The sequence below is a fragment of the Hemiscyllium ocellatum genome, chromosome 1 (assembly GCF_020745735.1).
Source record: "Hemiscyllium ocellatum isolate sHemOce1 chromosome 1, sHemOce1.pat.X.cur, whole genome shotgun sequence".
NCBI classification, from domain to species: Eukaryota; Metazoa; Chordata; class Chondrichthyes; order Orectolobiformes; family Hemiscylliidae; genus Hemiscyllium; species Hemiscyllium ocellatum.
In genome coordinates, this window is record NC_083401.1 from 165,925,947 (window position 1) to 165,950,556 (window position 24,610).

Here is a 24,610-nt window from a genome sequence, read left to right on the forward strand (position 1 = left end):
AAATATTAAAATTTTTTTAAAAATCTCCAACACAAATTTTCATCTGAGTGAATGAGATTGCACACTGTAATTTTTCTTTTAGGAGACAGAGAGGTTGTTCAGTAATAATGATCACATCGCAATATTTTTAAAAAAAACTCACCTCTGAATGCAGCAGCCCCAACCTTGTCAGACATTTTCAGTTTTGAACAACTTGGCAAGAAACCAAAGCTCATATCAATGCAATCACTTCAATTTTGAGTCTATCAGGCAATCTTTAAATTTTTGAGCTCAATGCACAGAATTGTGCCAGAATGATTTGTCTGTTACATCACAAAATAACAGTCAATGATGATATCTTCATCTTTACGATTACAGCAGATTCCTGTAAAACAGACATAAATCATAAGACAGCAATCTCATGGTCAGAATTCCTAATCCGATCCTAAAAGACGAAACATTAACAAAACTCTACTAAATGAAAACTGTTTTCCTATAAGAAGTAATAAGGGTGTGTCCATTGTTGATCTGTGATTTTTGTGTTAAAATGCTGTGGGCTGCTTGAACCTAACTGGCCCAAAGTGGAGCTGGTAAGAACAGCAGACTGACTCTGTGATCAGCAGGGACCTGAGTCCAATTCCGACTTGTGTTGAGTTTGCACGTTCTCCCTGTGTTTTTATTGGTTTCCACCAGGTGGTCTAGTTTCCTCCTATGGTCCAAAGGTGTGCACGTTAGGTTGACTGGCCATGCTAAATTGCCCATAGATGTGCAGGCTAGGTGGGTTATCCATAGTATATGCAGGGTTACAGGGGTAGCAAAGGAGGATGGGTCATGGTGGGATCTTTTTTGGAAGGTCCCCTCACTCCCTCCTTGTTGGGGCCTCATTCGTTCTGTGCCACTGAACATCTCTCTTGTTGCACCCAGCGAGAGGGGTGAGAATTAGAGGGAGTAATAGGACCCTGAAGCAGCAAAATGGGCAGTGAGTGGTTGGGAATGATGTGGGAGTGGGAGGAATCTGGAAAGGGTCGCAGCAAGTGAGGAGGCTGGGAAGAGGTAGTAGCAGGTGGGAGTGAGGAGTTTGAGTGAGGGAAGTGATGTGTAGGAGGGCATGAGATTGGGAGAGATGGCAAGCTGGTGGGAGTGTATGGGAGTTGGGAGGGCCAGTGAAGAAAGCTGTAATGTTTTGAAAACAGACTGATTATATGCAATTTACAAGCTATTCTTGGTGCTTGTACAATCACCATTCTGAGTGAAGTTTGTGCTACTTAGGGGAATTCCATCATTTACAAACTCTCCTAATAAATTGCTGCTATAAAGTGCTTTAAACCTGTGAAATGAAGAATGTATACTTTCAAATTAAACCTATCCCTTGATGCTTGATTCTGCTGCATTGGAATATCTTATCATTGTGACAATATAACATGTGGCAAGGTTCCAGACATCAAAGAATGAAGTCCTGAACAATTTTGATATAAAACATTTTTAACTATGACTAGATTAAAAAAAAATTGTTGGAATTATTTGAGAGAAATGGAAGAACGCAGGGACATTGAAATATAAACACTTGAAACAGGAATGGCTTGTCTGAGGGATAGCAGTTTAATTTTCAATTGCCTTTCTGTAAAGAACACAGAATGTTTTCAAATTCAGCTACTCTCCTATTCCTTCCTAAGACTCTCCAATAACACATACAATTTGTTTCTAAATCCCAATCAATCCCACTTCTAGATTTTAGTCAAAATAGTTCTATGTAATGGCAGCAGTACAAATAGTCTGTTCTGCTATAATACATGATGCTTCAAAGCAATTAGCTTTAACGCGATTGAAGAATTTAGAGCATTATTTGTAGAACACGAATTGTCCTTAGCTGTATTGGTCATAATGCGATTCCAGCCCTCTAGTTTAAATAGAGCAGCTATTGCGTGATTTTCTTATAATGCAATATCGCATGAGAACGGGACTATCGAGTTACATCAGAACTGACTGTTGTTCCCAATTCTTTTATTATATTGTCAATTTCAGATTAGCCTTATATTCTAGGAGACGTCATGTTGAGGTTGTACAGGCCATTTTTGGAGTACTATATACTGTTCTGGTAACCCTGCTACAGGAAGGATAAAGAACAAAGAAAATTTACAACCCAGGAACAGGCCCTTCGGCCCTCCAAGCCTGAGCCGATCCAAATCCACTGTCTAAACATGTTAGTCAATTCCTAAGCATCTGTATCCCTCTGCTCCCCACCTACTCATGCATCTGTCCAGACGCATCTTAAATGAATCTACTGTGCCTGCCTCTATTATTGAATTGGAGATAGTTCAGAAAAGATTTCCAAGTATGTTGCCAGGACAGGAGGGTTTGAGTTATAAGGACAGGCTGGATAAGCTGGAACTACTTTCACTGGAGTGTAGGAAGCTGAGGGGGTGACCTTATAGAGGGTTATAAAATCATTAGGGGCATTTCTCTAAGGTGGGGGGGGAGGGGTTCAAAACAAGAGGCATAATTTTAAGGGGAGAGGAGGAAGATTTAAAAAGGACATGAGGGGCAACTTTTTCACACAGAGGGTGGTTCATATTTGGAATGAACTGCCAGAGGAAGTGTTAATTGCAGGTACAGTTAGAACATTTAAAAGACATTTGGACAAATACATTGGTAGAAAAGGTTTAGAAGGATATGGGGCAAACTCGGGTAAGTGGGACTAGTTGGTTTGAGAAACTTGGTTGGCATGGAGGAGTGGGACTGAGGGCTGTGTGTCCATGCTGTATGATTCTGACTCTATAGAAGTAAGTGAGGATTGCAGATGTTGGAGATCAGAGTTCAGAGTATGGTGCTGGAAAAACTTAGCAGATCAGGCAGTATCTAAGGAGCAGGGGAATCAACGTTTTGGGCATAAGCCCTTCATCAGGAAGGACTTATGCCTGAAACATAGATTCTCCTGCTCCTTTGATGCTGCCTGACCTGCTGCACTTTTCCAGCAGCACACTCCCGACACCTATGTTAACAGCTTATTCCTATGAGGTCATGTCAAGTATGAAATTGATATAATTATTCAGCACTTTGACATCAGTCCCAGTAATAACTGACTGTTATTCTGGAGAGAATTTCCCAGAAGGAAAAACCAGGAAAACTTGCAGATGAAAGATATTGGTCAAACTTGTCTTGTATACATCAAACTGTAGCTCCAGTACGGGAGAAAGTGAGGACTGCAGATGCTGGAGATCACGAAGGATTCAAAGCCACCTCTATCCCCCATCACGAAGGACTCAAAGCCCTCTGCTTCTGCTATAAGCCAATATGCTCATACAAGGCATTACTGTTTTCATTTACTGTTTTTCTCCCCCACTGGGTTGTCCTTCATCAGTAGATTCTGCACATGGTCATTAATATTCTGATAATTTCTCTGGCTCCTGCAGGGCTGTGCACAAAAAGGTTTGGTGCCATCTTGATGTTTTGTAGGATAACTCCTAACTATCAGTTAAAAATGCAATGCTTCTTTATTTTCGAATCTTTATCCCTGCTAGGTGGAACCTGCTTCCTAAAGGAATACTGTTTCTAAACCCAAGTAACAGCACCTTCTAAACCTTTCAAAATCTTGCTCCAACATCACAGACCTTTCCATCAATCTTATTTTCTCTAGCAAATTCCACAAAAGGTCGGCTTCTGTTTCATTCTCAAGGTTTGAAGTTTTTGGTTATAAGATTATGGAATTAGTATATGCTTTAAACATGGAAGACTTAACTGTCAGTCTATCAATTTCTATTTTTCTCGCATGTGTATTCTTATATTATAGCTCCTCCATCTTTGCTATACTTTTACTCAACTTTCATTGGTTTTTAAATTTCTCCCAATCTCTGGTCCACCACAGATCTTCACAGTAATATGCGCTTAATTTTTCGATTTACCAAAATTTATCAATTGTTGCATGATACTCAGGAAGTTGAACTATGGAGACATTGTATTTCTATCAGTGGCAGAGAGTCTGCCTTGAATAAAGACCTCACCTCACGGTGATGTGAATGATGCAGAATGACAGCTGATATGCAAGCTGTCCAGTTTGTTGCTTTTGTTGGTAAGTTACCACCAGTTACCTTTTAATTTGGCTACATATTAAGAAATCTTACAATCAAGTACTGAAATAATGATTTAAACTTCATTGCATGTAGCAACCAAATAACCCCTTAAGTAAACAAGTTAAGCCTCACAACCCAACTGGATCAAGGTGGAATTTAGCTACCCTCCCAACCAAAAGTGTCTGTCTCTAGATGACCAGGATTTGATCCTTGTGCAGTGTTCTTTGAAATTCTGCTGTTAAAGAGTCCTGGAGTCGAAGTTTTATACAATTTTCTGTCCTTCAAGTTTGTTGTGTGACATTATTGATGATCCTTTAGATTTTTTCATCCAAAATATTGACTACGCCTCTGGAACCATCAAGTCTGCAACTTGCCTTGTTGTCAGAAGTAGCTTCCTTGTCACATTCAGCATCGACTGTCTGTTTGAAGACACAGCTTTTCTGTGATTTACTCCTTAAATTTATCTGCAGGGCAATCATCTGTCCTAGTGGCATAAGGTAGCCATTTATCAAGTAGTTGTTAAAACAGTTTTGCTTAAGTAGCTTCTCCCTGGCCTGGCTAATTGCTTTCAATTTCTTTGTAAGAGTTTGACTTTGTCTCTTAACTCTGTCTGGAACAAACTGTTAGTGCTGTTTCTTTCAATCCAAGAATAGTTAAAGTTCTGAAGCTTACTGTAACACACTTTTAAGAGGTATCAAACTCAAATACCAGTTCTAGGGTCAGGCCTTGGGGACATGGCAGAGCCTCTCATAGTGGGTTAGGAAATCCATTTGATCTGACCTCAGCCTAGTCACTGACAGCTTTAAGGGTCTGAATTTATGCTGATTGGCCTGTGGTAGTGGCTAGTTCAGGCAACCTGGAAGTCTGACAAGGAAACAATGAACTCTCCATGGAGGTTGTGCAGGATATTATTTCCCATGAAGTGAAAAGATTACAGAGTGGTATCAATCTCATTATCAATAAGCTACTCATGAATACACATCTTTAATGGAATGGGAGTTCAAGGCCAACAGAATGGAGTCTAGAACTATAGGGTATCATTGGTGAGAAAGCAATCATTTATATAAGTTGATCTGATCCACCACCATGTTGTTGGCTGCCTCAATGCTTTCAGTTTGTGTGAAACTCACAATAGAATATAATGCTGATATGTTCTCCGAGTAGAGAAGGGGCATTGACTGCTATCAGTTCCATCAGTACCGCACAGCTACCTCTCACATTAATTCTTTGTGTATGCAATGTATTCAAAAAAATTATTTTGCACCTTACATTTGCATCAAATCAGAATTTCATAAACCTTATTGTTGACTTTAATTTCTAAGCAATGCAGCATTCTGTGGCTCTGTGTTTGGTCATCTAACTAAGATTAGGAACTCAACATGCTAAACTAATGAAACTAACACATCTCTTGATGCTGTAAGAATTGCTGAATACCTGGAATATGATCAAAGCACAATTACTGCATGGAATGTTGAGCTGTTTAGAATCCGATTTATCTAACTTGGTATTTTAATTTGAATCACATTAAAAACTGGTGGCTAAAAGGTTAACTCCTTGCTGCTCAGGGAATTCATTTCAATACCTCAACTCTAAAGGAGGGTCTGAAAAGGACTGAAATGACCTTGAACTTTGGGTTAAGTTTTCTTACAATTCACACTTTGTAATTTGTAATAAAAGTAATTAAAGGCATGAGAAATCAATTTCTTTCTAGTAGTAATTGCAAGGGGCTATGAATTCTGTGAAACTGAAATGAGTGTTTTACAGTCAATGAGAACAGCTGTTGAGGGCGTCTCTTTGTGCTTGGTGCAGATGGCTGAACTGCCACAGACAAATTCTGGGAAACACTGCAATTGAGGACGGAAAGTGTGAAAGATAACTTAATTACCATTCTCCTTGGTTATTCCTGTAAAAGATCATGATTTCCATTTTGCAAAATGACAGAGAAGGTGGTGCAGCTGTCTTGAATAGTACTCCATCTTCTAAATGGGCACCACTTTAATTGAAATTTTGAGAAATGTTGATGAGACAAAAGTCATGTAGCATTTTTCATCTACAATGTGATCGTACACAAGTGTAAAAATTATTTATTTAACATGAGGACAGATAAGTATAAGAAATAGGAGCTGGATTAGCTCACCTGGCCCTTCAAGCTGCTCTCTCATCAATCAAGATCATATCTGATCTTCCAGCTCAAATCCACCCTCCAGCATTATCCCATTACCCCGAACATACCCTATATAATTCTCTTATATCCCTGCACCCAAAACAATCCACTAACCCACCTCATAAGTAAATTAAATAATGAAGCATCCACAGCTCTCTGGGAAAATCACAATCCTTTTGAACGAAGTAATTTCTCCTTGTCTCAGTCCGGAGTGGTTTCCATGCCATTCAAAGATTGTGAACCCTATGTTCTACACTCCCCGGTCCAAGGAAACATTTTCTCAGCAGCTACTTTGTCAAGCTCTCGGGAATTTTCGTGTTTCAATTAGATCATCCCCCATTCTTCTGAACTCAAAGGAATATGGGCATTGTTTATTCAATCTTTTCTCACAAGATAATTCCCCTCTTTTCAGGAATTAAGCCTACTGTACTCTCTTGTCTGCCTTTCCTTCGGGTGGGAGACCAAGCCTATAGGCAGGATTTCAGTTGTGGCCTCTCCAATGCCTCTATAATTGTAGGAGAATGTATTTACTCTTATATTCCAAGCAGCATGTAATAAGAGCTAACATACACATTTCTTTTATTTTTTTGTGAAGATTTGTAGCTCAGATTGTGGTTCAGGTTGTAAATTTGTTTGCTGAGCTGGAAGGTTTGTTCTCAGATATTTTGTCACCAGGCTTGGGGACATCATCAGTGAGCCTCCGGTCTGTTACAGTGCGTGATATTATTTCCAGTTCTTTTTCTCAGAGATTGGTAAATGGAGTCCAAATCAATGTGTTTTATTGATGGTTAAACAGAGAACTTTAACAATTGATGTCATGTTGGCCCAGATAAGGTATTGAAGGTGTTAGCTCCCTGTGAGACTGCCTGTGCATTTTACTTTGCTCAAAAACAGCATGAATCCATGTAAGATTCTGTAAGTCCGTTTTTTTTAGATGAGAATCAGTCTGACCATTGTGGCACAGACAGTCTCACTCAGGGTAGCTCACACCTTCAATACATCATCTGGGCCGACATGGCACCAATTGTTAAAGTTCACTTGAGAATGTAGCTTTTAAAAGAGTTCTGCGATTTACATTTGAAAGAATTGAAACTAACATGGTCATTCTAAAAGATGAGAGACTTAACAAACAATTCAGGTGTTATTCAATATATAATTCCAGTTGCATCACACGGTACACTTTTGCTATGAATTCTGTATCTTACGATCTTATATTCCACAACCACTTGATGAAGGAGCGGCGCTCTGAAAGCTACTGCTTCCAAATAAACCTATTGGAATATAACCTGGTGTTGTGTGATTTTTTTAATTGTGCACCTACTGTTTGCTTTTCATTTAATACAAGTATTTGGAAGCAGTTGTCTTTAAGTGAGTTGATTTTGTATTTGTTTTACAATAGCTAATAAGTTTGGAGGTGTGTGTGTGTTTATGTACCTTCTGTGCCGAGCAGTCTGCTGCCTGTTCTATTAGTGAAAGCAGAAGGAAGTCTACAGGGACCTCGGATTCTGCCATCCCAATGGGGTGATGGTTAGGGAGTGGTATTGGGGGGGAGAGGGCAGGGACTAGAAATCTAGAAGCCTCAGAAAAGTATATCCACCATTGTGATTCTTCTATTGAAGATCTATTATTAAGTAATTCAGACTCTGCTAATAGTTACACTGGAAAAAAACTTTAAGATAACTTCAAAGTTTGTGAGAAGATTTGTGTAGCTCGGGTGCTCGTTGTTGTGGTTCTGTTCGCTGAGCTGGGAATTTGTGTTGCAGACGTTTCGTCCCCTGTCTAGGTGACATCCTCAGTGCTTGGGAGCCTCCTGTGAAGCGCTTCTGTGATCTTTCCTCTGGAATTTATAGTGATTTGTATCTGCCGCTTCCGTTTGTTAGTTCCAGCTGTCCGCTGCAGTGGCCGGTATATTGGGTCCAGGTCGATGTGTTTGTTGATAGAATCTGAGGATGAGTGCCATGCCTCTAGGAATTCCCTGGCTGTTCTCTGTTTGACTTGTCCTATAATTTTAGGGTTGTCCCAGTCGAACTCATGTTGCTTGTCATCTGCGTGTGTGGGGCTACTAAGGATAGCTGGTCGTGTCGTTTTGTGGCTAGTTGGTATTCATGGATGTGGATTGTTAGCTGTCTTCCTGTTTGTCCTATGTAGTGTTTTGTGCAGTCCTTGCATGGGATTTTGTACACTACGTTGGTTTTGCTCATGCTGGGTATTGGGTCCTTTGTCCTGGTGAGTTGTCTGAGAGTGGCTGTTGGTTTGTGGGCTGTTATGAGTCCTAGTGGCCGCAGTAGTCTGTTCAGGCTTGCAGCCTGATGCATTTGCATGTGCTAGAGGCTTTGTGCATTAATACATAGCATCTTGTTTAATGTAGGCAAAAAGAATTTATATATACATTGCAATTTTTTTCAAAAAAGGGGGTCATTGTGACAGCCAATCACTGCTCCATCCCCATGTCAACAGCCTGACCAATCAGAATCTATATGGCTGCTTCCTGAATTAATATTGACGGTTAACAGCTAGTGTTGCACCTCCATGGCAATGATGTCCCAACCAATCTACATCCACTTCTCATGCTTTGTAAAATGGTGTTTCTGTGTTCAAGTGTGTTTTTTGAGTCCTAATTCTGATGAGTGCAACACAAAAAAAAACTGCAACTTCCTATCTCCTTTTAGCAATGTAAATGTAGCAAATTGGTCTTTTCGTGAATGATTTTTTTTAATATAGTGCAGTCTGTAATACTCACTTACAACTTTATTAAATATAACCTTATTTGTCCAATATCTGCATAGATACTAAGGTGCATTGAAGGTGAATATTAGGTGAATTGGTATGGTGGGTGTAAGGGCAAAGGGTTGGCATGACTTAGTTTAGGAGTCATAAAAGGGCCATTGGGAATTGGCATCGAACAATGGTTTGGCATGGAGGGAATGAGACACTGTGGGTTGGTATGGATAGGCATGGGGCATATGTGGCGAGGGAGGGGTTGTGAAATTTGGAATCTAGATGGTGATTTTCATCTTCTCTTATTTTTAACTAAACTTTGACACGGTCATAATGCACAGAGGCAGGTCTTCTGTGCAGCCCACCCCTGCATCTGGCAGGGAGAGGCTGCGATTTTCTATGTGTGTCCCAGTGGAGTGGCTGGTGGATATTGTGTTTTAAGCTCATGTTGAAGTTACACTCATAGTTACAGCATAATCTCAAACCCTTTCTCCCTTTTTTAAAAATGAAGAGAAATGCTGTATTTTTTAATTATTGCTGGACTTGTTAACCCACTTGCTTAGATTAAAATAGCTTAGTCTGTTCTTTGTCAGCTTTGAATGATCTTCAAATGAGCCTTCCTTCCCCAGTGACTAATGTAAATCAGTACTCATAACCAGATCAATCCTGTTCTCCAAATTGGAAACAGATGCTTATTTCAGATATTAATGAAAGTGCCTAAAGGCTTTTATATTAATATATGAAGTATTTATTTGTCAATATCATGGTGTAATATCAAGACTAATATTGCTGTTTATTCATACTCTAACATATTTCGCATATTTTACCCTTTGTTGCTATGTTACCTTTAGGAGATGTTCAAAAATCTGCTCTAATTATACAATTTGAATGTTATGTATTTATGCTGAAAATGTGTTGCTGGAAAAGCGCAGTAGGTCAGGCAGCATCCAAGGAGCAGGAGATTCGACGTTTCGGGCATAAGCCCTTCTTCAGGAATGAGCCCTTCTTCACACACTTTCCTCATTCCTGAAGAAGGCCTTATGCCTGAAACGTCGAATCTCCTGCTCCTTGGATGCTGCCTGACCTGCTGCGCTTTTCCAGCAACACATTTTCAGCTCTGATCTCCAGCATCTGCAGACCTCACTTTCTCCTGTGATGTATTTATGGTAAACATAGTTCCATCACAAAAGGAACGTGTGTACTAACAGAACAGAAATCCCAGGTAATGTTTAATACACCTTTCAGTGCAGGCAGAGTTAGCTCATGCTCCTGCATGATTTGCCATTGTCACCCATGAGCACAACACTGCCTTGCTTAACCTGTGAGGTACCGATATACCAAGAGTCACGGTAAATTATAATGATCTAATAATAAATCACACATCAGGGATTGTTTAACTCCATGGGTTGGTTTACTTAAAACAATAAACCACATTACAAGTTACAAAGCAGACATTATAACTGATTCTTGCAAATACAAAGCAGACTAACAACAAGGTAGAGTTGCAGCACAATTACACAGCACACAGTCAAAGAGATGTACAGCAAGGAAACAGACCCTTCCGTCCAACTCAATTGTGCCCTATCCCTATAAACCCTTCCTATTCATGTACTCAGCCAGATGCCTTTTAAATGTTGTAATTGTACCAACCTCCACCACTTCCTCTGCAGCTCATTCCATATACGCATCACCTTTTGCATGAAAAAGTTGCCCCTCTGATCCCTTTTAAATCTTTCTCCCTCACCATAAAACTATGCCCCCTGGTCTTGGGGAGGTACCATGCGAAAAAGACCATAGCTATTCACACTATCCATGCCCCCTCATGATTTGTAAAAATCTTTAGAAAGTTACATCTTACCTTCCAACCCTCCAGGGAAAACAGCCCCAGCCTGTTAAGCCTCTCCCTATAACTCAAACCCTCCAACCCTGGCAACATCCTAGTAAATCTTTTCTGAACCCTTTCAAGTTTTACAACATCTTTTACAGGAAGTTGTAGGGAGACCAGAATTGAATGTAATATTCCAAAAATACCCTAACCAATGTCCTGTCTAGTCACAACATGACCTCCCAACTCCTGTCGGAACCCTTTAAACACAAAGTAAAATACAACAGGCATTGTTTCCAAAGGGAGTTGTTTATCTGACAGCCACAGTTTCCTCCAGATTCACCACTGACTCTTTTTCCGAGAGAGAGATTGATGCATTGATTCAAATCTTCTTGCCATTTATCATTTTGTTCCTTCAGTGATGCTCCAGATTTTGATTTGGAGATGCCGGTGTTGGACTGGGCTGGACAAAGTTGAAAATCACACTACACCAGGTTATAGTTCAACAGGTTTATTTTGAAGCACACTAGCTTTCAGAGCGCTGCTCCTTCATCAGGTGGTTGTGGAGTATAAGATCATAGGACACAGAATTTATAGCAAAATACGATCTTATACTCCACAACCACCTGATGAAGGAGCAGCGCTCTGAAAGCTAGTGCTTCCAAATAAACTGGTTGGACGTTAATCTGGTGTTGTGTGATTTTTAACTTGGTCCAGATTTTGAAGCTGCCATTTCAGTCTGAATTATTAGCTTTCTCTTCATCCAGTATATTTTCTCCTGGATAACCTGCTATAATAACTGTCCAGTTCTAATTATATATTTTTTTGCTTTCTTGGATTGCTTCAGTGGTGATTTGGTTTGAGTTTTGTCTTGCTGGAAATCTTTCCTGACAGAATGATTACTGCCTTTTATTTCTGAAGAGACTGTCTCATGGGTGACTTTTCTGATGTGTGCTGTGCATCTCTAAGTAAGTTTTTAAGTGTGTCATTTTCTCCAGCATTGCTTTGAACTCAAGCTGAAGTTTCAGTAAAATCTGAAAGAATTGTGTATGCTGTAAATCAGACAAAAGTAAAAACTACTAGGTCTGACGGCATCTGTGGAGAGGAATCAGAGTCAACTCAGAGTTCTGAGGAATGGTCACTTGACCCAAAACATCACTCTGATTAAGCGCAGAACTGCTGACTTTTTCCAGCAATTTCTATTTTTATCTCCAAAATTTCAGCTGCTCCTGCCAAAGGTGATCTGTTTCTTTGTATATTGCTCTAGATGTTCCTATAAACTGACACAGTTTTCTGGCAGGGACTAGATGGCTTTTATTGTTGCAGTAAGGTACTTCTTGCGCATGGTCTAATTGCATCAGTGTATGGCTCTTTGTCATTACATCAGCCTTTGCACCTAGTGAACTGCCTCTGTCAACGGCCTTTTCTGCCAATTGCTTTAAAAAGTTGTTTGAAAGCTGGGCATTTCCTTTATGCATGCAGAAAGGTCACACCTTTTACATGCCTTGCTATCTTTGAGTGTTTTAGTGTTTTGTGTCAACTGTGTTGAGTTTGTGCTTAGGATCTGTAAGCTTGACTGACTAGTGAGGATCATCTCATATTCACATCCATCCTTCAGTCGCTCTTCGAAGCTGTAAGTCTTTAGTTTGACCAAAAACTCTTTTCGGAACACTTCCACGGAAGTGAATGCAATGAACAACTGAACAAATTTGTTTGCTAACTTATAATGAGAGCCCTTTTCTCCACATCGGCTCAAGAAGTGGCCTACAGATTCTGTAGGTTTCTGTCGAAATAATATGAATGAAAATTGGTGAACATGAACTGTTATCTGACTCTGAGGGGTGTAGCTGAGAAGGTGGGACCTTCACTGTGAGCTCAGCTGGCCATGGAATTGAACCTGTGGGGTTGGTGGCATCACTCTGCATCGCAAACCAGCCACCCAGCCAACTGAGCTAACCGAAGAAGAAAATGCATTCTTTAGTATTGTAATTGTTGATGCTCTGCTACACATTTTGGAGGCCTGATAGGAATCATCATGGAGTTATCCATAATCCATGGCTGTGTATCATTCTGTAGTAGTTTGAAATGTGTTCAGGTTAAAAATTTAGAACGGGTTTGGAAAGTTGCCTGTGTGTAACCAGTATCAAATGTAAGTCTGGTATTGATTTTGAGTGGTGTACATATTTTGAAAATTATTAAAAGCAAAGATTAAGTATGGAACATATCTTTCTGAATGAAGCCGCATTGTCTGGTCATGTGACCTCACAGTAACCGCAGCGGCGCCTTTCCCAACAAGCATGTGAGTTGCCATGGTAACAGTCTGTCGGAGTTGAGATCACAAATTGTTCTATCTGACTGAACAGACCACAGGGGCTGTGAACAGTTTCACGATGTACTGTAATTGGGGGGATGGTACAGTAATATCAATGCAACAGAATATTAAGTTTGGTGATGGAGGCAAATAAAAGAATGATGGATCAGAGCAATGTGTTCTTACCCTGGCGGAATTCAGTGGCATTAGGCACGAGAATCTTAAAAGAGATGAAATCTGTTATTGTTATGATGGAGGGGGCATTAGAAAGAAAAGAAAACTGTATCATACCCTTTCATCAAATACAGTGAGGGGGTAATACAGAGAGGAGGAATGTAACATGAGATAGAATAAAAAATATCGACCCACCTCAGACAGACTTCTGAATGGTTTTGTGCTTATTCAGCTCATTAATTATTGAATCATCAAAAAATCGGTATTCCAATTGGAGACAGGACACGTCTGAATATGTACTGGCTGTTATTGTGGCAATTTTACATTGGACCATATTAGTGCCAGTTCAATGGCAGCTCTTTCTCTACAGCTGCTGCATTAACACTTCTTTCACCTTCCACTGCAGTGACCCATTAAACAGTGTTAGATCACAGTGTATTCAATCAGAGATAGCAATGCCTGACTTATTTTATTCATTCATGGGATGTGGGAATTGCTGGTTAGACCTGCGTTTATGGCTCATTCCTAATTGCCCAGAGGGCAGTTAAGAGTCAACTAGATTGTTGTGGGCTAGACCAGGTAAGGATGACAGACTTCATTCCCCAAGGAAGATATTAAACCTGAGAGGATTTTATGACTATTATTAAAGGGGTCACTATTAGACAAGCTTTTTTTTGGGAGTTCAAATTTCACCATCTGCCATTGTGGGATTCAACACTATTTCCCCAGAACATTAGCCTGAGGTTCTGAACTGTAAGGTTAATGACATTAACACTATGTCACCACCTCCCATCTGATTTAGATGCAGCTTTACAAGATCTACATTTGACAGACATGTTAATCATAATGGTGCCTGTTTTCTGTTGAATTCTATTTTATTGAGAGAAAAATCTTCTGTCATGGAGCATTTTATCAAGGGCATTTGGCTTTACAAATCCAGATGAAACAGCAACAAATACAATCCAAGAAAATGAAGGAGGGAGTATTCTGAAAGAAAGCAAAGATTCTGAAATGAGATAAGTATAAACTGAACAAACTGGAGAGATTAAAACGAACAAGCTTTAAAAGTTGAAATCAATCATATGTTAATTTTCCCAATTGGCTGTCACAAAGATTGCTTAACCAGCCTATCAGATACAGATTCAATGTAAAAATTCAACTGTGTTTGCAGGTTGGGATCGAGAAGCTTTAAGTGGAAAACTGGAATACAAAATAGATTGCAGATTGTAGGAGAATGACATATTGAGCATTTCATGATAATACAGGCAGATTAGGACGAAAAGTAGGTCACAGCAGTACATTATTCATTAACAGCCCTGGATTAAAGTTTTTTCTAAATCATTTTCTCTGTTTGTGGTTGCCGTAAAACAAAGAATTGCACATTCTATTGTTCTCTTAAACCCATTGCTTTGTAAAGTATTTATATAAAAGGTCAGTTGAAATGTGATAGATGTACCCCAGCAGCTATGTCCATAAGAGCCTTGTTATTTTAGTCCATAATAGCAGCCCATTGATCTAATTCAGTGATTTGGTGGAGCTTTAAGAGTACTGATTGATGATTTACAGCAAACGAGCAAATCTCATCGCGGCTGACTACTGCATCCCAATCCCAGCATACTTTGCCTGATCTGCTGCAGTCTCCTAGCACAGAGCAAGAAACATGTACTAAATAAAATTGATTTTGTTTCAATTCTGCTGGGTCTTCCCCGGCCAGTAAAACACTGCTTTTTACTGACTTAGAAATGTTGTTGCCATAGCAGATAATAAGGTCACCACTTTTCTGTTTCCATTGGTTTATTTCTTCCCTTCTCTGTCCTCTACATGGAACATCACTACGTGCAGCGAGACATGTCTTTGCAGTACTATGGTAGGATTATACTTCAGATAGTAAACTGCATGCCATTGCCTGAAATATATATTAAACTCCACAATAACTGGAAACAAGACCTTGTGGCTAACGGCTATCTAAAAGAGCTCGAAGTTATTTGATGATTGCAGAGTACTGGACTCTTTCTTGAATGATATGTGTTTCTGAGAATTAAGGGTAGGTCTGATCTGTTATTGGTGAATAATAAATCACTGCTGACTCTCCAGCACAGTTCCTGCATATTGCTTTGCAGGGAGGGAAGCCAGGTAAGGGTAACTGGGAATTGAAAATAGCTAAGTGTGTTTTCTATGTCTGCTTCTAAATCAGAGTCTGAATTCGTATATTATTTTCTTGTAGTCAGAATCAATTTGCTTCACTTTGTGTGTTATGACTCAGCATTAAATAAGAATTGTGGCTCTTGAAGTGACTATTTAATTTTTTCAGTATGTATCACTGCTGTGGGAGTGCCAATTTTTATACCTTACATGCAGCCTCAGTAATAATTACTTATTAAGCCTCTTGCTTGGATTGGATAGTCTTTAGTAGAAACTGAATTTAATTCAAATCAATATGAGTATGGAGGCAAATTGCATGTTGGTTAATTTGTCTGGATTTCCAGTTATTTGCCAGTTTCAGGTTCAGCCTGATGAATGACCAGAAGGTAAACAATCACAATGAACTTAATATAACCCTTTTTTTAAAGCCAACAAACACAAAACGCTTTCCTTTTAATCATTGGCTTCCAGAAGAAGTGCCAAAATCCTCATCTCAAAATCCAAGGTGGTATCTTTAAAAATTTCCCCTCAATGTGAAAATAATTTATTATTAATTTCATCACTAATAAATTACTAAATAAAATATTAAGATGATTTGGAACAAATTTCCCTTTGTTTGCTAGTTTTATCAAATGAAAGAGGCAAATGTGAAGTAATTTTATTTCCCTTTATGATTAATTCGGGAATGGTGGAAAATCTGGCATATTGTGAAAAATTAATCTATAAAATGCACAAGGTATTTCTTAACTTTCAGTTCAATGACCAAAGTGACAAATATGTAATGCAGAATCGAACAGAATGACACAGATAATTTCTACACTCAAAATAACCAGTGAAGGAATAAAGCAGTTTCATTTATCTGGAGTGGAGACTCTGAGATTTGAATGGTGTGGGCTATGATGAGAAATGTCCTGAAAATGTGTTGCTGGAAAAGCGCACAGGTCAGGCAGCATCCAAGGAACAGGAAATTCAACGTTTCGGGCATAAGCCCTTCTTCAGGAATCGGGCTTATGCTCAAAACATCGAATCTCCTGTTCCTTGGATGCTGCCTGACCTGCTGCGCTTTTCCAGCAACACATTTTCAGTTCTGATCTCCAGCATCTGCAGACTTCACTTTCTCCTATGATGAGAAATGTGGCAGTCTTGGGTAAGAAGTCCAGCAAGGCCTATCTTAACTTTGAGAGCAACTCACTGCATCTTTTAAACGGGTTCTGAGTGTCAAGGTAAGACTCATGAGGGAGTGGCAAGTTGCCTATTTAATGGGATTATTCCTGGTTAATAACCTTCTTAATGGCACATCTCCCCTCATTAATATGAAGTTTCCTATTTTACCAAATCCAGTGAGCAAACTAGATGCTGAGAATTCTTGACTTGAATTCAGGGGCTTACCTAGTGACTTTGATGAACTGCCTCTTCCAAGCCCTCTGTATTGGATACTAGGCACCAACATTGCACTTTGGAAAAAAGAATACAAGCATGGACTACTTTCTAAACGGTGCGAAAATTCGTAAAGCCAAAGTTTAAAGGGATCTGGGAGTGCTAGTCGAGGATTTTCTAAAGGTAAACATGCAGGTTGAGTCCGTGATTAAGAAAGCGAATGCAATGTTGTCACTTATCTCAAGAGGGTTGGAATATAAAAGCACCGTTGTGCTACTGAGACTTTATAAAGCTCTGGTTAGGCCCCATTTTGAGTACTCTGTCCAGTTTTGATCCCCACACCTCAGGAAGGACATACTGGCACTGGAACGTTTCCAGCAGAGATTCACACGGATGATCCCTGGAATGGTAGGTCTAACATACGAGGAACAGCTGAGGATCCTGGGATTGTATTCATTGGAGTTTAGAAGATTGAGGGAAGGATCTAATAGAAACTTACAAGATAATACATGGCTTGGAAAGGGTGGATGCTGGAAATTGTTTTTGTTAGGCGAGGAGACTAGGACCCGTGGACACAGCCTTAGAATTAGAGGGGGGCAATTCAGAACAGAAATGCGGAGACATTTCTTCAGCCAGAGAGTGGTGGGCCTGGGGAATTCATTGCCCCAGAGTGCAGTGGAGGCCGGGACACTAAATGTCTTCAAGGCAGAGATTGACAGATTCTAGATGTCACGAGGAATTAAGGGCTAGGGGGGGGGATGTGGGTAAGTGGCATTGAAATGCCCATCAGCCATAATTCAATGGCGGAGTGGACTCGATGGGCCGAATGGCCTTACTTCCACTCCTATGTCTTATAGTCTTATGGTCTTAACATCTCAGGACATGGTTCATGAATACTGGCCACATTGCCCCTGTCCATGGAGTGGGGGGATACAACATATGCAAGCTTCTAAGTTCCCTCATGACATATGCTGTGCTGTTTAGCACAAATACAAATCCAGTATGTTTGTCAGCAGTCATCAGTCAAGTTAAGTGCAGCCTCTGATACCAGTCAAGGAGGTTGGACATGGTCACTCAGTTACATGTGGTGGTCTGCACTGTAAGAATGCATCACTCATTTAGCAGGATCTCCAGGTATCTGCCCCCAAAATGCAGGATACCAAATTTCCCTTGTCTCTTATGTCCAGGGCAAAATATCCTGATCTATGCAGGGCAGTCCTGGCCTAACTGCTCTTGTCCCAAATGCTGTAATGACTTTTAAAGGTGCTAGGAATGGCAGACACTTATGGCAAACTCTCAACAGTGGCAAGTTGTTCCGACAATGGCTCTTAGTAACATAGGCTATAATGGGATGACATTGGTGCCATGCAGTTAATGAGGAGAGTTTGTTAAGGCATGGCCAGAAACCCTTCGGAAAATGTGATGAACCTGACACAACCAAAACATTGTCCACCACAACTCATGACTGGATATGGCAGGACTGCAGAGCTTAGATCTGATCCATTGGCTGTGGCATTGTTTAACTCTGACTATATTCATGTTGCTTACACTGCTTGGCATGCAAGAAGTCCTGTGTTGTAGCATCACCAGGTTGGTACGACATACTCTTGGCATGCCTCCTATACTCTTAATAGGGCCAATTGTGGTGGTGACATTCATGGTGGTTGACCAGAACTACTTCAACTTAATTTATTGAAGGTCAGTGTTTATTGGATAGAGGCTCTCAAAAGGAGCTTCAAATATTTATTATGATATAGCGCGAACAGTAATAATTTCTTTAGATGGGGTGGTCACTGCCTTTGTATTGCCTGTTCACTTCTGCAATACTGAGTGGGCACAAAAGCCTCTGCTGGAGTTTACGTGCGTCCATCTGCAGAAACTTTGTTTTTCTGTTGTGAAAGGCAAAGCTGAGAAAGATCACTGCATGCAGAAAGATTCTATCACTGAGCAGTAAGGTGTTAGAATGTACTAAATCCCTGTATTGTATGTGAGAACTCTGGGCTTAAGTTAAATCAAATCTCTTTTTGATTAAACAAACAAAAAAGATGCTTGAAATACTCTCAGACAGTATTCGTGGAGAGGGAAACGAGTTCATTTTCCAGTTTGTGACCTCTCATCAGAACGGAGGATAGTTAGATATGTAACCGGTTTTCAGTAAGCAGGGATGAACAAGGACTAAAGGAAGATTTGTGATAGGGTGAAGACGGTCTTACAAACAGGAATGATGATGGACCAAGGAAAGGAACCAAGAAATGAAAGCTGTGTCCCAGTTAATGAGTAGAAATGAAAGTAAGAGAAACACTGAATAAAGAAAATAAATTGGGCCGAGACAGAGTGTACACTCCGAAATAATTGAATTCCATGTGGAGTCTGGTCAGTCACAAACTAAAAAGAAGCCCATGTGAAATTTGGGGCACTGTTCCTCAAGCACACATTGGGCTTCATTGGAAAAGTGCAGTTAGCCAAGAACAGAGGGATCAGCGTGGCAGCAAGATGAAGAATTAAAATGACAGGCCAATAGCAACATGGCCCATGTTTGTGAACTGCTAGGGATTTACCACAACTTTACAATATCATAGTTTACCCGATCAGTGTTTGATCTCCTTGGTGTAGAGGATCCCACATCAGCAACAAATACAGAAAAATGAATTCAAAATAATACTTGCAAATCGTTGTTTCATATGGAACGAGTGTTTGAGGACATGAACAGAGAGGAGAGAGAAGGTAAAAAGCCAGGTTTGCATGGACAACTGCCATCTAAAGGGCCTACAGTGTTGGGGAATAGTGAAGTGGACTACAGCATTATGGAGGGAACAGTCTGAAACGGGAGGTAAGGGGCAAATATGTTTTCAGTGGGATCATGCTGGGTATGGCAGAAAATGATTCATTGAATATTGAGCTGGCAGGGAGGAGGTGATGACACGGGGTGCTCTATCGTGATTCAAGGAGGAGGAAGGGGTCAGTGAATGCGTGGGAGCTTTGGTAAACATGTTGGAGAGGCCTTTGTTACTCTTCAGTTACAGAATAACATGTTTGCAGACTGAACATCTCAACTTGTCGGGTTAAAATGCATTCTCTAGCAGTAAATGGACTTGAAGTAAACTGCTTCATAATCTGTTATTCAGCATAATAGCTTACTATTTACTACAATACACTGTTTATCACATTAAATTCTGGTGGCTTATGACTCAATTTCTTTAATATTTGTGCGGTTAGATTGTAGTAGTAATTTAGTTAGCTATCAATTGTGGTAGACTGACAAGTGTGGTTCATTGATGAAATTATTTCTCCTTGGTTAACCTCCACAGACTGTTGTATTGTTCAAAATCCACTAACATCATCATATGTTTTATCTGTTCAATAGAAGATTTTATTGGATTTGTAGTTGTGACAAGTTAAGCAAACCCTTGAACTAAGCTGCGAGTTAACTTTGTTTTTAACTTTTTAAAAAGTTAATTTCTATTGTTTCTTTGCCTCTCCTCTTCTTTCAGTGTGCTGGGTGAGGGCAAACTGGACCCATATGTCAGTGCTTTAGGATGGCCAGTGACCGCTCGACCATTACCAGTCCTGTGGTACGTCAGATCGACAAACAGTTTCTGATCTGCAGCATCTGTCTGGATCGTTACAAAATTCCTAAAGTTCTTCCCTGCCTTCACACCTTTTGTGAGAGGTAGGTAACCTCTTTCCTAACGTGATTGAAGTTTCACCAAAGACTTTGCTTTTTTATAAATATCTTGTATTACCTTAAAAAAAAATGCAACAAATGAAGTGCAGTTTCAAAATGACTGTTGCTCCTTCATTGGTCCATATAATTTGTGTTAACCCGATCAGACTCGGAGCTTTCACTTATTTCCTTTCTGAGCAGCAGAGTTATTGGAATTTGATATTGATGGAAGTCGCACATGGAGTCTTTAGTAAGGAAGTAATGTGAAACATCTTTGCTGGATCAATGGACGAGATGAATGTACTTCAGTGTTCTGTGTAACGAAGGCTTCCTCTTCATTTCATGAATGAACCTGTGTGACCCCTGAATCTCTTGTTTCTTCCATTAAAGTGGTTTAATACAAGGTGTCAGATATCTGTCTAGAGTCTGGGTTCCAGGAAAAGAGGACATGGCTAAACATATCCTTTTTCAGTCTGTTAACACCAACACAGATTTGTAGTTACCTAACACTGGGCCGATTCTTGAGAACACTATACAAGGTGACATTATACTGTATGGCGTGTACTCCAGCAACCGGTACACTGGCTTTCCCAATGGTAGGCAAAAATGTTAATATGTTTGTTAGACTAAATTACAACATCACAGCACAGCATTACTCTTCTATCAGCACTGTATCCACAGAGACTTACCCAAGTGACAGTCTGCTGCTGAAGAACTAAAATACAGATGCACTGTAGAATTTCCACAAGATTGATAACTTGTGTCACAAATTTTGCATTTTATTATAAAACTATTTTGTTTTAAAAGGTCAGATTCTCAAATTTGGCCTTTGTGGAATTGTACGATATAGTTGAAATGTGGCAATGTAGATTTACAGAGCTACTGGCTTCTCAGTAAAACAACTAAAACTGCCTGCTGATCTACTCTGTGTAGTTTTACAGCATTATATTTTAAAGCTCATTATTAGATTGAAAAAATTATGCACAATTCAAGGTTCAAGCAAAAAGGTTCATGGTGCAGCTCTTTGAGAAATATGAGAATCTTCTAGTTGCCCATGGCTGCAGTAAAGGTACCAAGTTAAAAATCACACAACACCAGGTTACAGCCCAACAGGTTTAATTGGAAGCACTAGCTTTCGGAGCGACGCTCCTTCATCAGGTGGTTGTCTGGAAGCTAGTGTGCTTCCAATTAAACCTGTTGGACTATACCCTGCTGTTGTGATTTTTAACTTTGTACACTCCAGTCCAACACCGGCATCTCCTCTATATTGGGGAGACGGGCCGCCTACTTGCGGAACGCTTCAGGGAACACCTCTGGGACGCCCGGACCAACCAACCCAACCACCCCGTGGCTCAACACTTTAACTCTCCCTCCCACTCCACCGAGGACATGCAGGTCCTTGGACTCCTCCATTGCCAGAACATAACAACACGACGGTTGGAGGAAGAGCGCCTCATCTTCCGCCTGGGAACCCTCCAACCACAAGGGATGAACTCAGATTTCTCCAGTTTCATCATTTCCCCTGCCCCCACCTTGTCTCAGTCAAATCCCTCAAACTCATCACCGCCCTCCTAACCTGCAATTTTCTTCCTGACCTCTCCGCCCCCACCCCACTCCGGCCTATCACCCTCAACTTGACCTCCTTCCACCTATCACATCTCCATCGCCCCTCCCCCAAGTCCCTCCTCCCTACCTTTTATCTTAGCCTGCTGGACACACTTTCCTCATTCCTGATGAAGGGCTTATGCCCAAAACGTTGAATTTCCTGTTCCTTGGATGCTGCCTGACCTGCTGTGCTTTAACCAGCAACACATTTTCAGCTCCAACACTGGCATCTCCAAATCGTGAAGGTACCACCCTTTCCAGAGAACAAAAACCTGGCCTTACAACTAATTGTGAGATGACTTTGTAGAGATGCATAAGATCACAAATAGTATACCAAAGGTAAATATGAAATACCATTGCAAAGTAAACTGTAAAAGAAGGGCAAGGTTAAACTATTAGAAAGCAAATCGGGATCTGATGTCAGGAAGTTGTACACAAAAGAAATAGCCAGCATGTGAATGGACTCATGGACAAGGTCATGGAAATGAAAATCCTTTAAGGAATAATTGAAGTTTTGTGAAGATTTGAAGCTTAGGTTGTGGTTCAGGTTGGAGGTTTGCTCGCTGAGCTGGCAAGTTTGTTCTCAGAGGTTTCATCACCATGCTGGATAACATCATCAGTGAGCCTCTGGTGAAGCGCTGGTGTACTGTCCCGCTGTCTATTTGTGTGTCTTGGTATTCAAACCAGGACTCCATTAACAGACACATTGATTTGGACCCCATTTACCAACCTCTCAGAAAAAGAACCGGAAGTGATATCACCCACCACAACAGACCAAGACACACAAATAGAAAGTGGGACAGTACACCAGCGCTTCACCAGAGGCTCACTGATGATGTTACCTAGCATGGTGACAAAATGTCTGAAAAGGACTCCTGCAGCTCAGTGAGCAAACTTACATCTTGAATAATTGAATGCTGTAATGGGAGGATGTGATGCAGAATTTTCTGGCTGAGTGGCCTTACGTGATTTAAGTGGTTTCCTTGTCCCCTGCTTTTGTGCAGAATTAATGTAACTACAAGTTGCTACCTAGCTGTAAAAGTCACCCACAAGATATTGCAACAAGGCATGCAAGAAGCAGCTGAAGGTGAAATGTACTGAACTTGACTAACTGAACCCCTGTGTTGCCTAAGTCATGCATTTTTTTAGGAACAGATTATATTCAGATGGAATGATTCATGTTTATGGGGCTAGAATTTCATTTGTACCCAGTTTAGGATTAATTCCTGCCTCTGGATGATGAGGCATGAAGCATCCTAGCATTTGGCCTTTACCCTCAATAACCTTGAGCCAGTCAACAGCCAATTGCCCAGCAGAAACCTTGCAGAGAGATATGGTTGTTAGCATCACAGCATCCATTGGCTAAGTGGAGAAGTGGACTGGAAAGGGAGAATGGCTGGATTGAGGTGGTAAATGGTAGTGATTAAGAAGACCCACATTATTTAATATAGGTGGAGCTAATCAGCCCTGTTCCTCCTGGCTCTACACTGTCGTTTCAGAAATATTTTTGACCTTTTTGGCAAATTGCTAGGCTTCATTTGGAAGTGGTATTCCAGAGGCAGATCACTCTTGCACCGAATCCCTGAAACATGTGTTATAACCCCATTTTGCTAAAGGTAACTGTAAGTGTTGGCACAATGAACTTTAAATTGGAGTGAAAGAGACCTTTGTTAGCCAGTTATTAAAGTACGTGGATGGGATTGCATACTATCAGACATGATCTTACTGAACTACGGAATAGGTTTGAATAACCTGCTACTCCTATGTTCCAGTCTGGCCACGATACACTGATATATTCACCTTAACAATGCAGGGCACTTTCTGCTTGTATAATATATGCACATCCTGTCTGTCACATTCAGAAACTAGTTACCACTCAAAAAATTGGGTCCTATACCAAAAATGAAATATAGGTATTGCTTGTTTAGAGATCCTACTAATATGTTAATAATTTTCAAGATAATTCCTATTTTCACGTTGCTGTAAGATAATTAATATTGTACATAGTAAGTTGTCACTAATGCTCCCTCCAGTTTCCCTTCACCATGATAGCCCGTGTGATGCGGACATGTTAAACAATAACTGCTTCTACTGGCCCTGAGGGGAATATTCTAGAGTTTAGAAGGAATGATGGCTTTACAACATTCAAAGTTTCAGGTTGATTACAGGAATTATGGGAGTCTTCATTTTTGGCCATGGTTTTCTGTGACTCCGTTCAGTTTCCCATTAACCTGTAAATTCGTGGCCCCGTAGTGAATAATACTGTGATTCATATGGATGCATCTTATGGAATAGTTTAAACCAGACAAATAAAAATCACTTTGTTAGATTAAATTTTGGGATTTATGATGTAGATTACACGCTCTAGGATTTCCTGCTGCAGGATCTGCTAGTTGTACCAATGTAAAGCTGTATTTAAAAACCAGGCAATCAACAAAGGAGACGACACTGTAGTGATTTGCAGTTGATCCACATTATCTACATTTTTATTAGTAAAACTAATTTTTGAGCTAACCTGAGACTAAAAGCATATTGACTTATTTGAGATAACTCTAAAATCAAACTAAATTTACTTCAAACTGAT

The 24,610-nt window shown here is 40.2% G+C and overlaps 1 protein-coding gene across 2 annotated transcripts in view; it reads left to right on the top strand.

Moving 5' to 3' along the window:
* Nucleotides 1-24,610, top strand: part of trim2a (tripartite motif containing 2a) — a 165,258-nt gene that overhangs the window by 97,433 nt on the left and 43,215 nt on the right. For both annotated transcript variants that reach the window (XM_060827613.1, XM_060827604.1), the window contains exon 2: nucleotides 20,249-20,427. In XM_060827613.1, coding sequence (XP_060683596.1) covers nucleotides 20,294-20,427 — 134 coding nt within the window. In that variant the 5' untranslated portion in view covers nucleotides 20,249-20,293. The remainder of the gene's footprint in view (nucleotides 1-20,248; nucleotides 20,428-24,610) is intronic.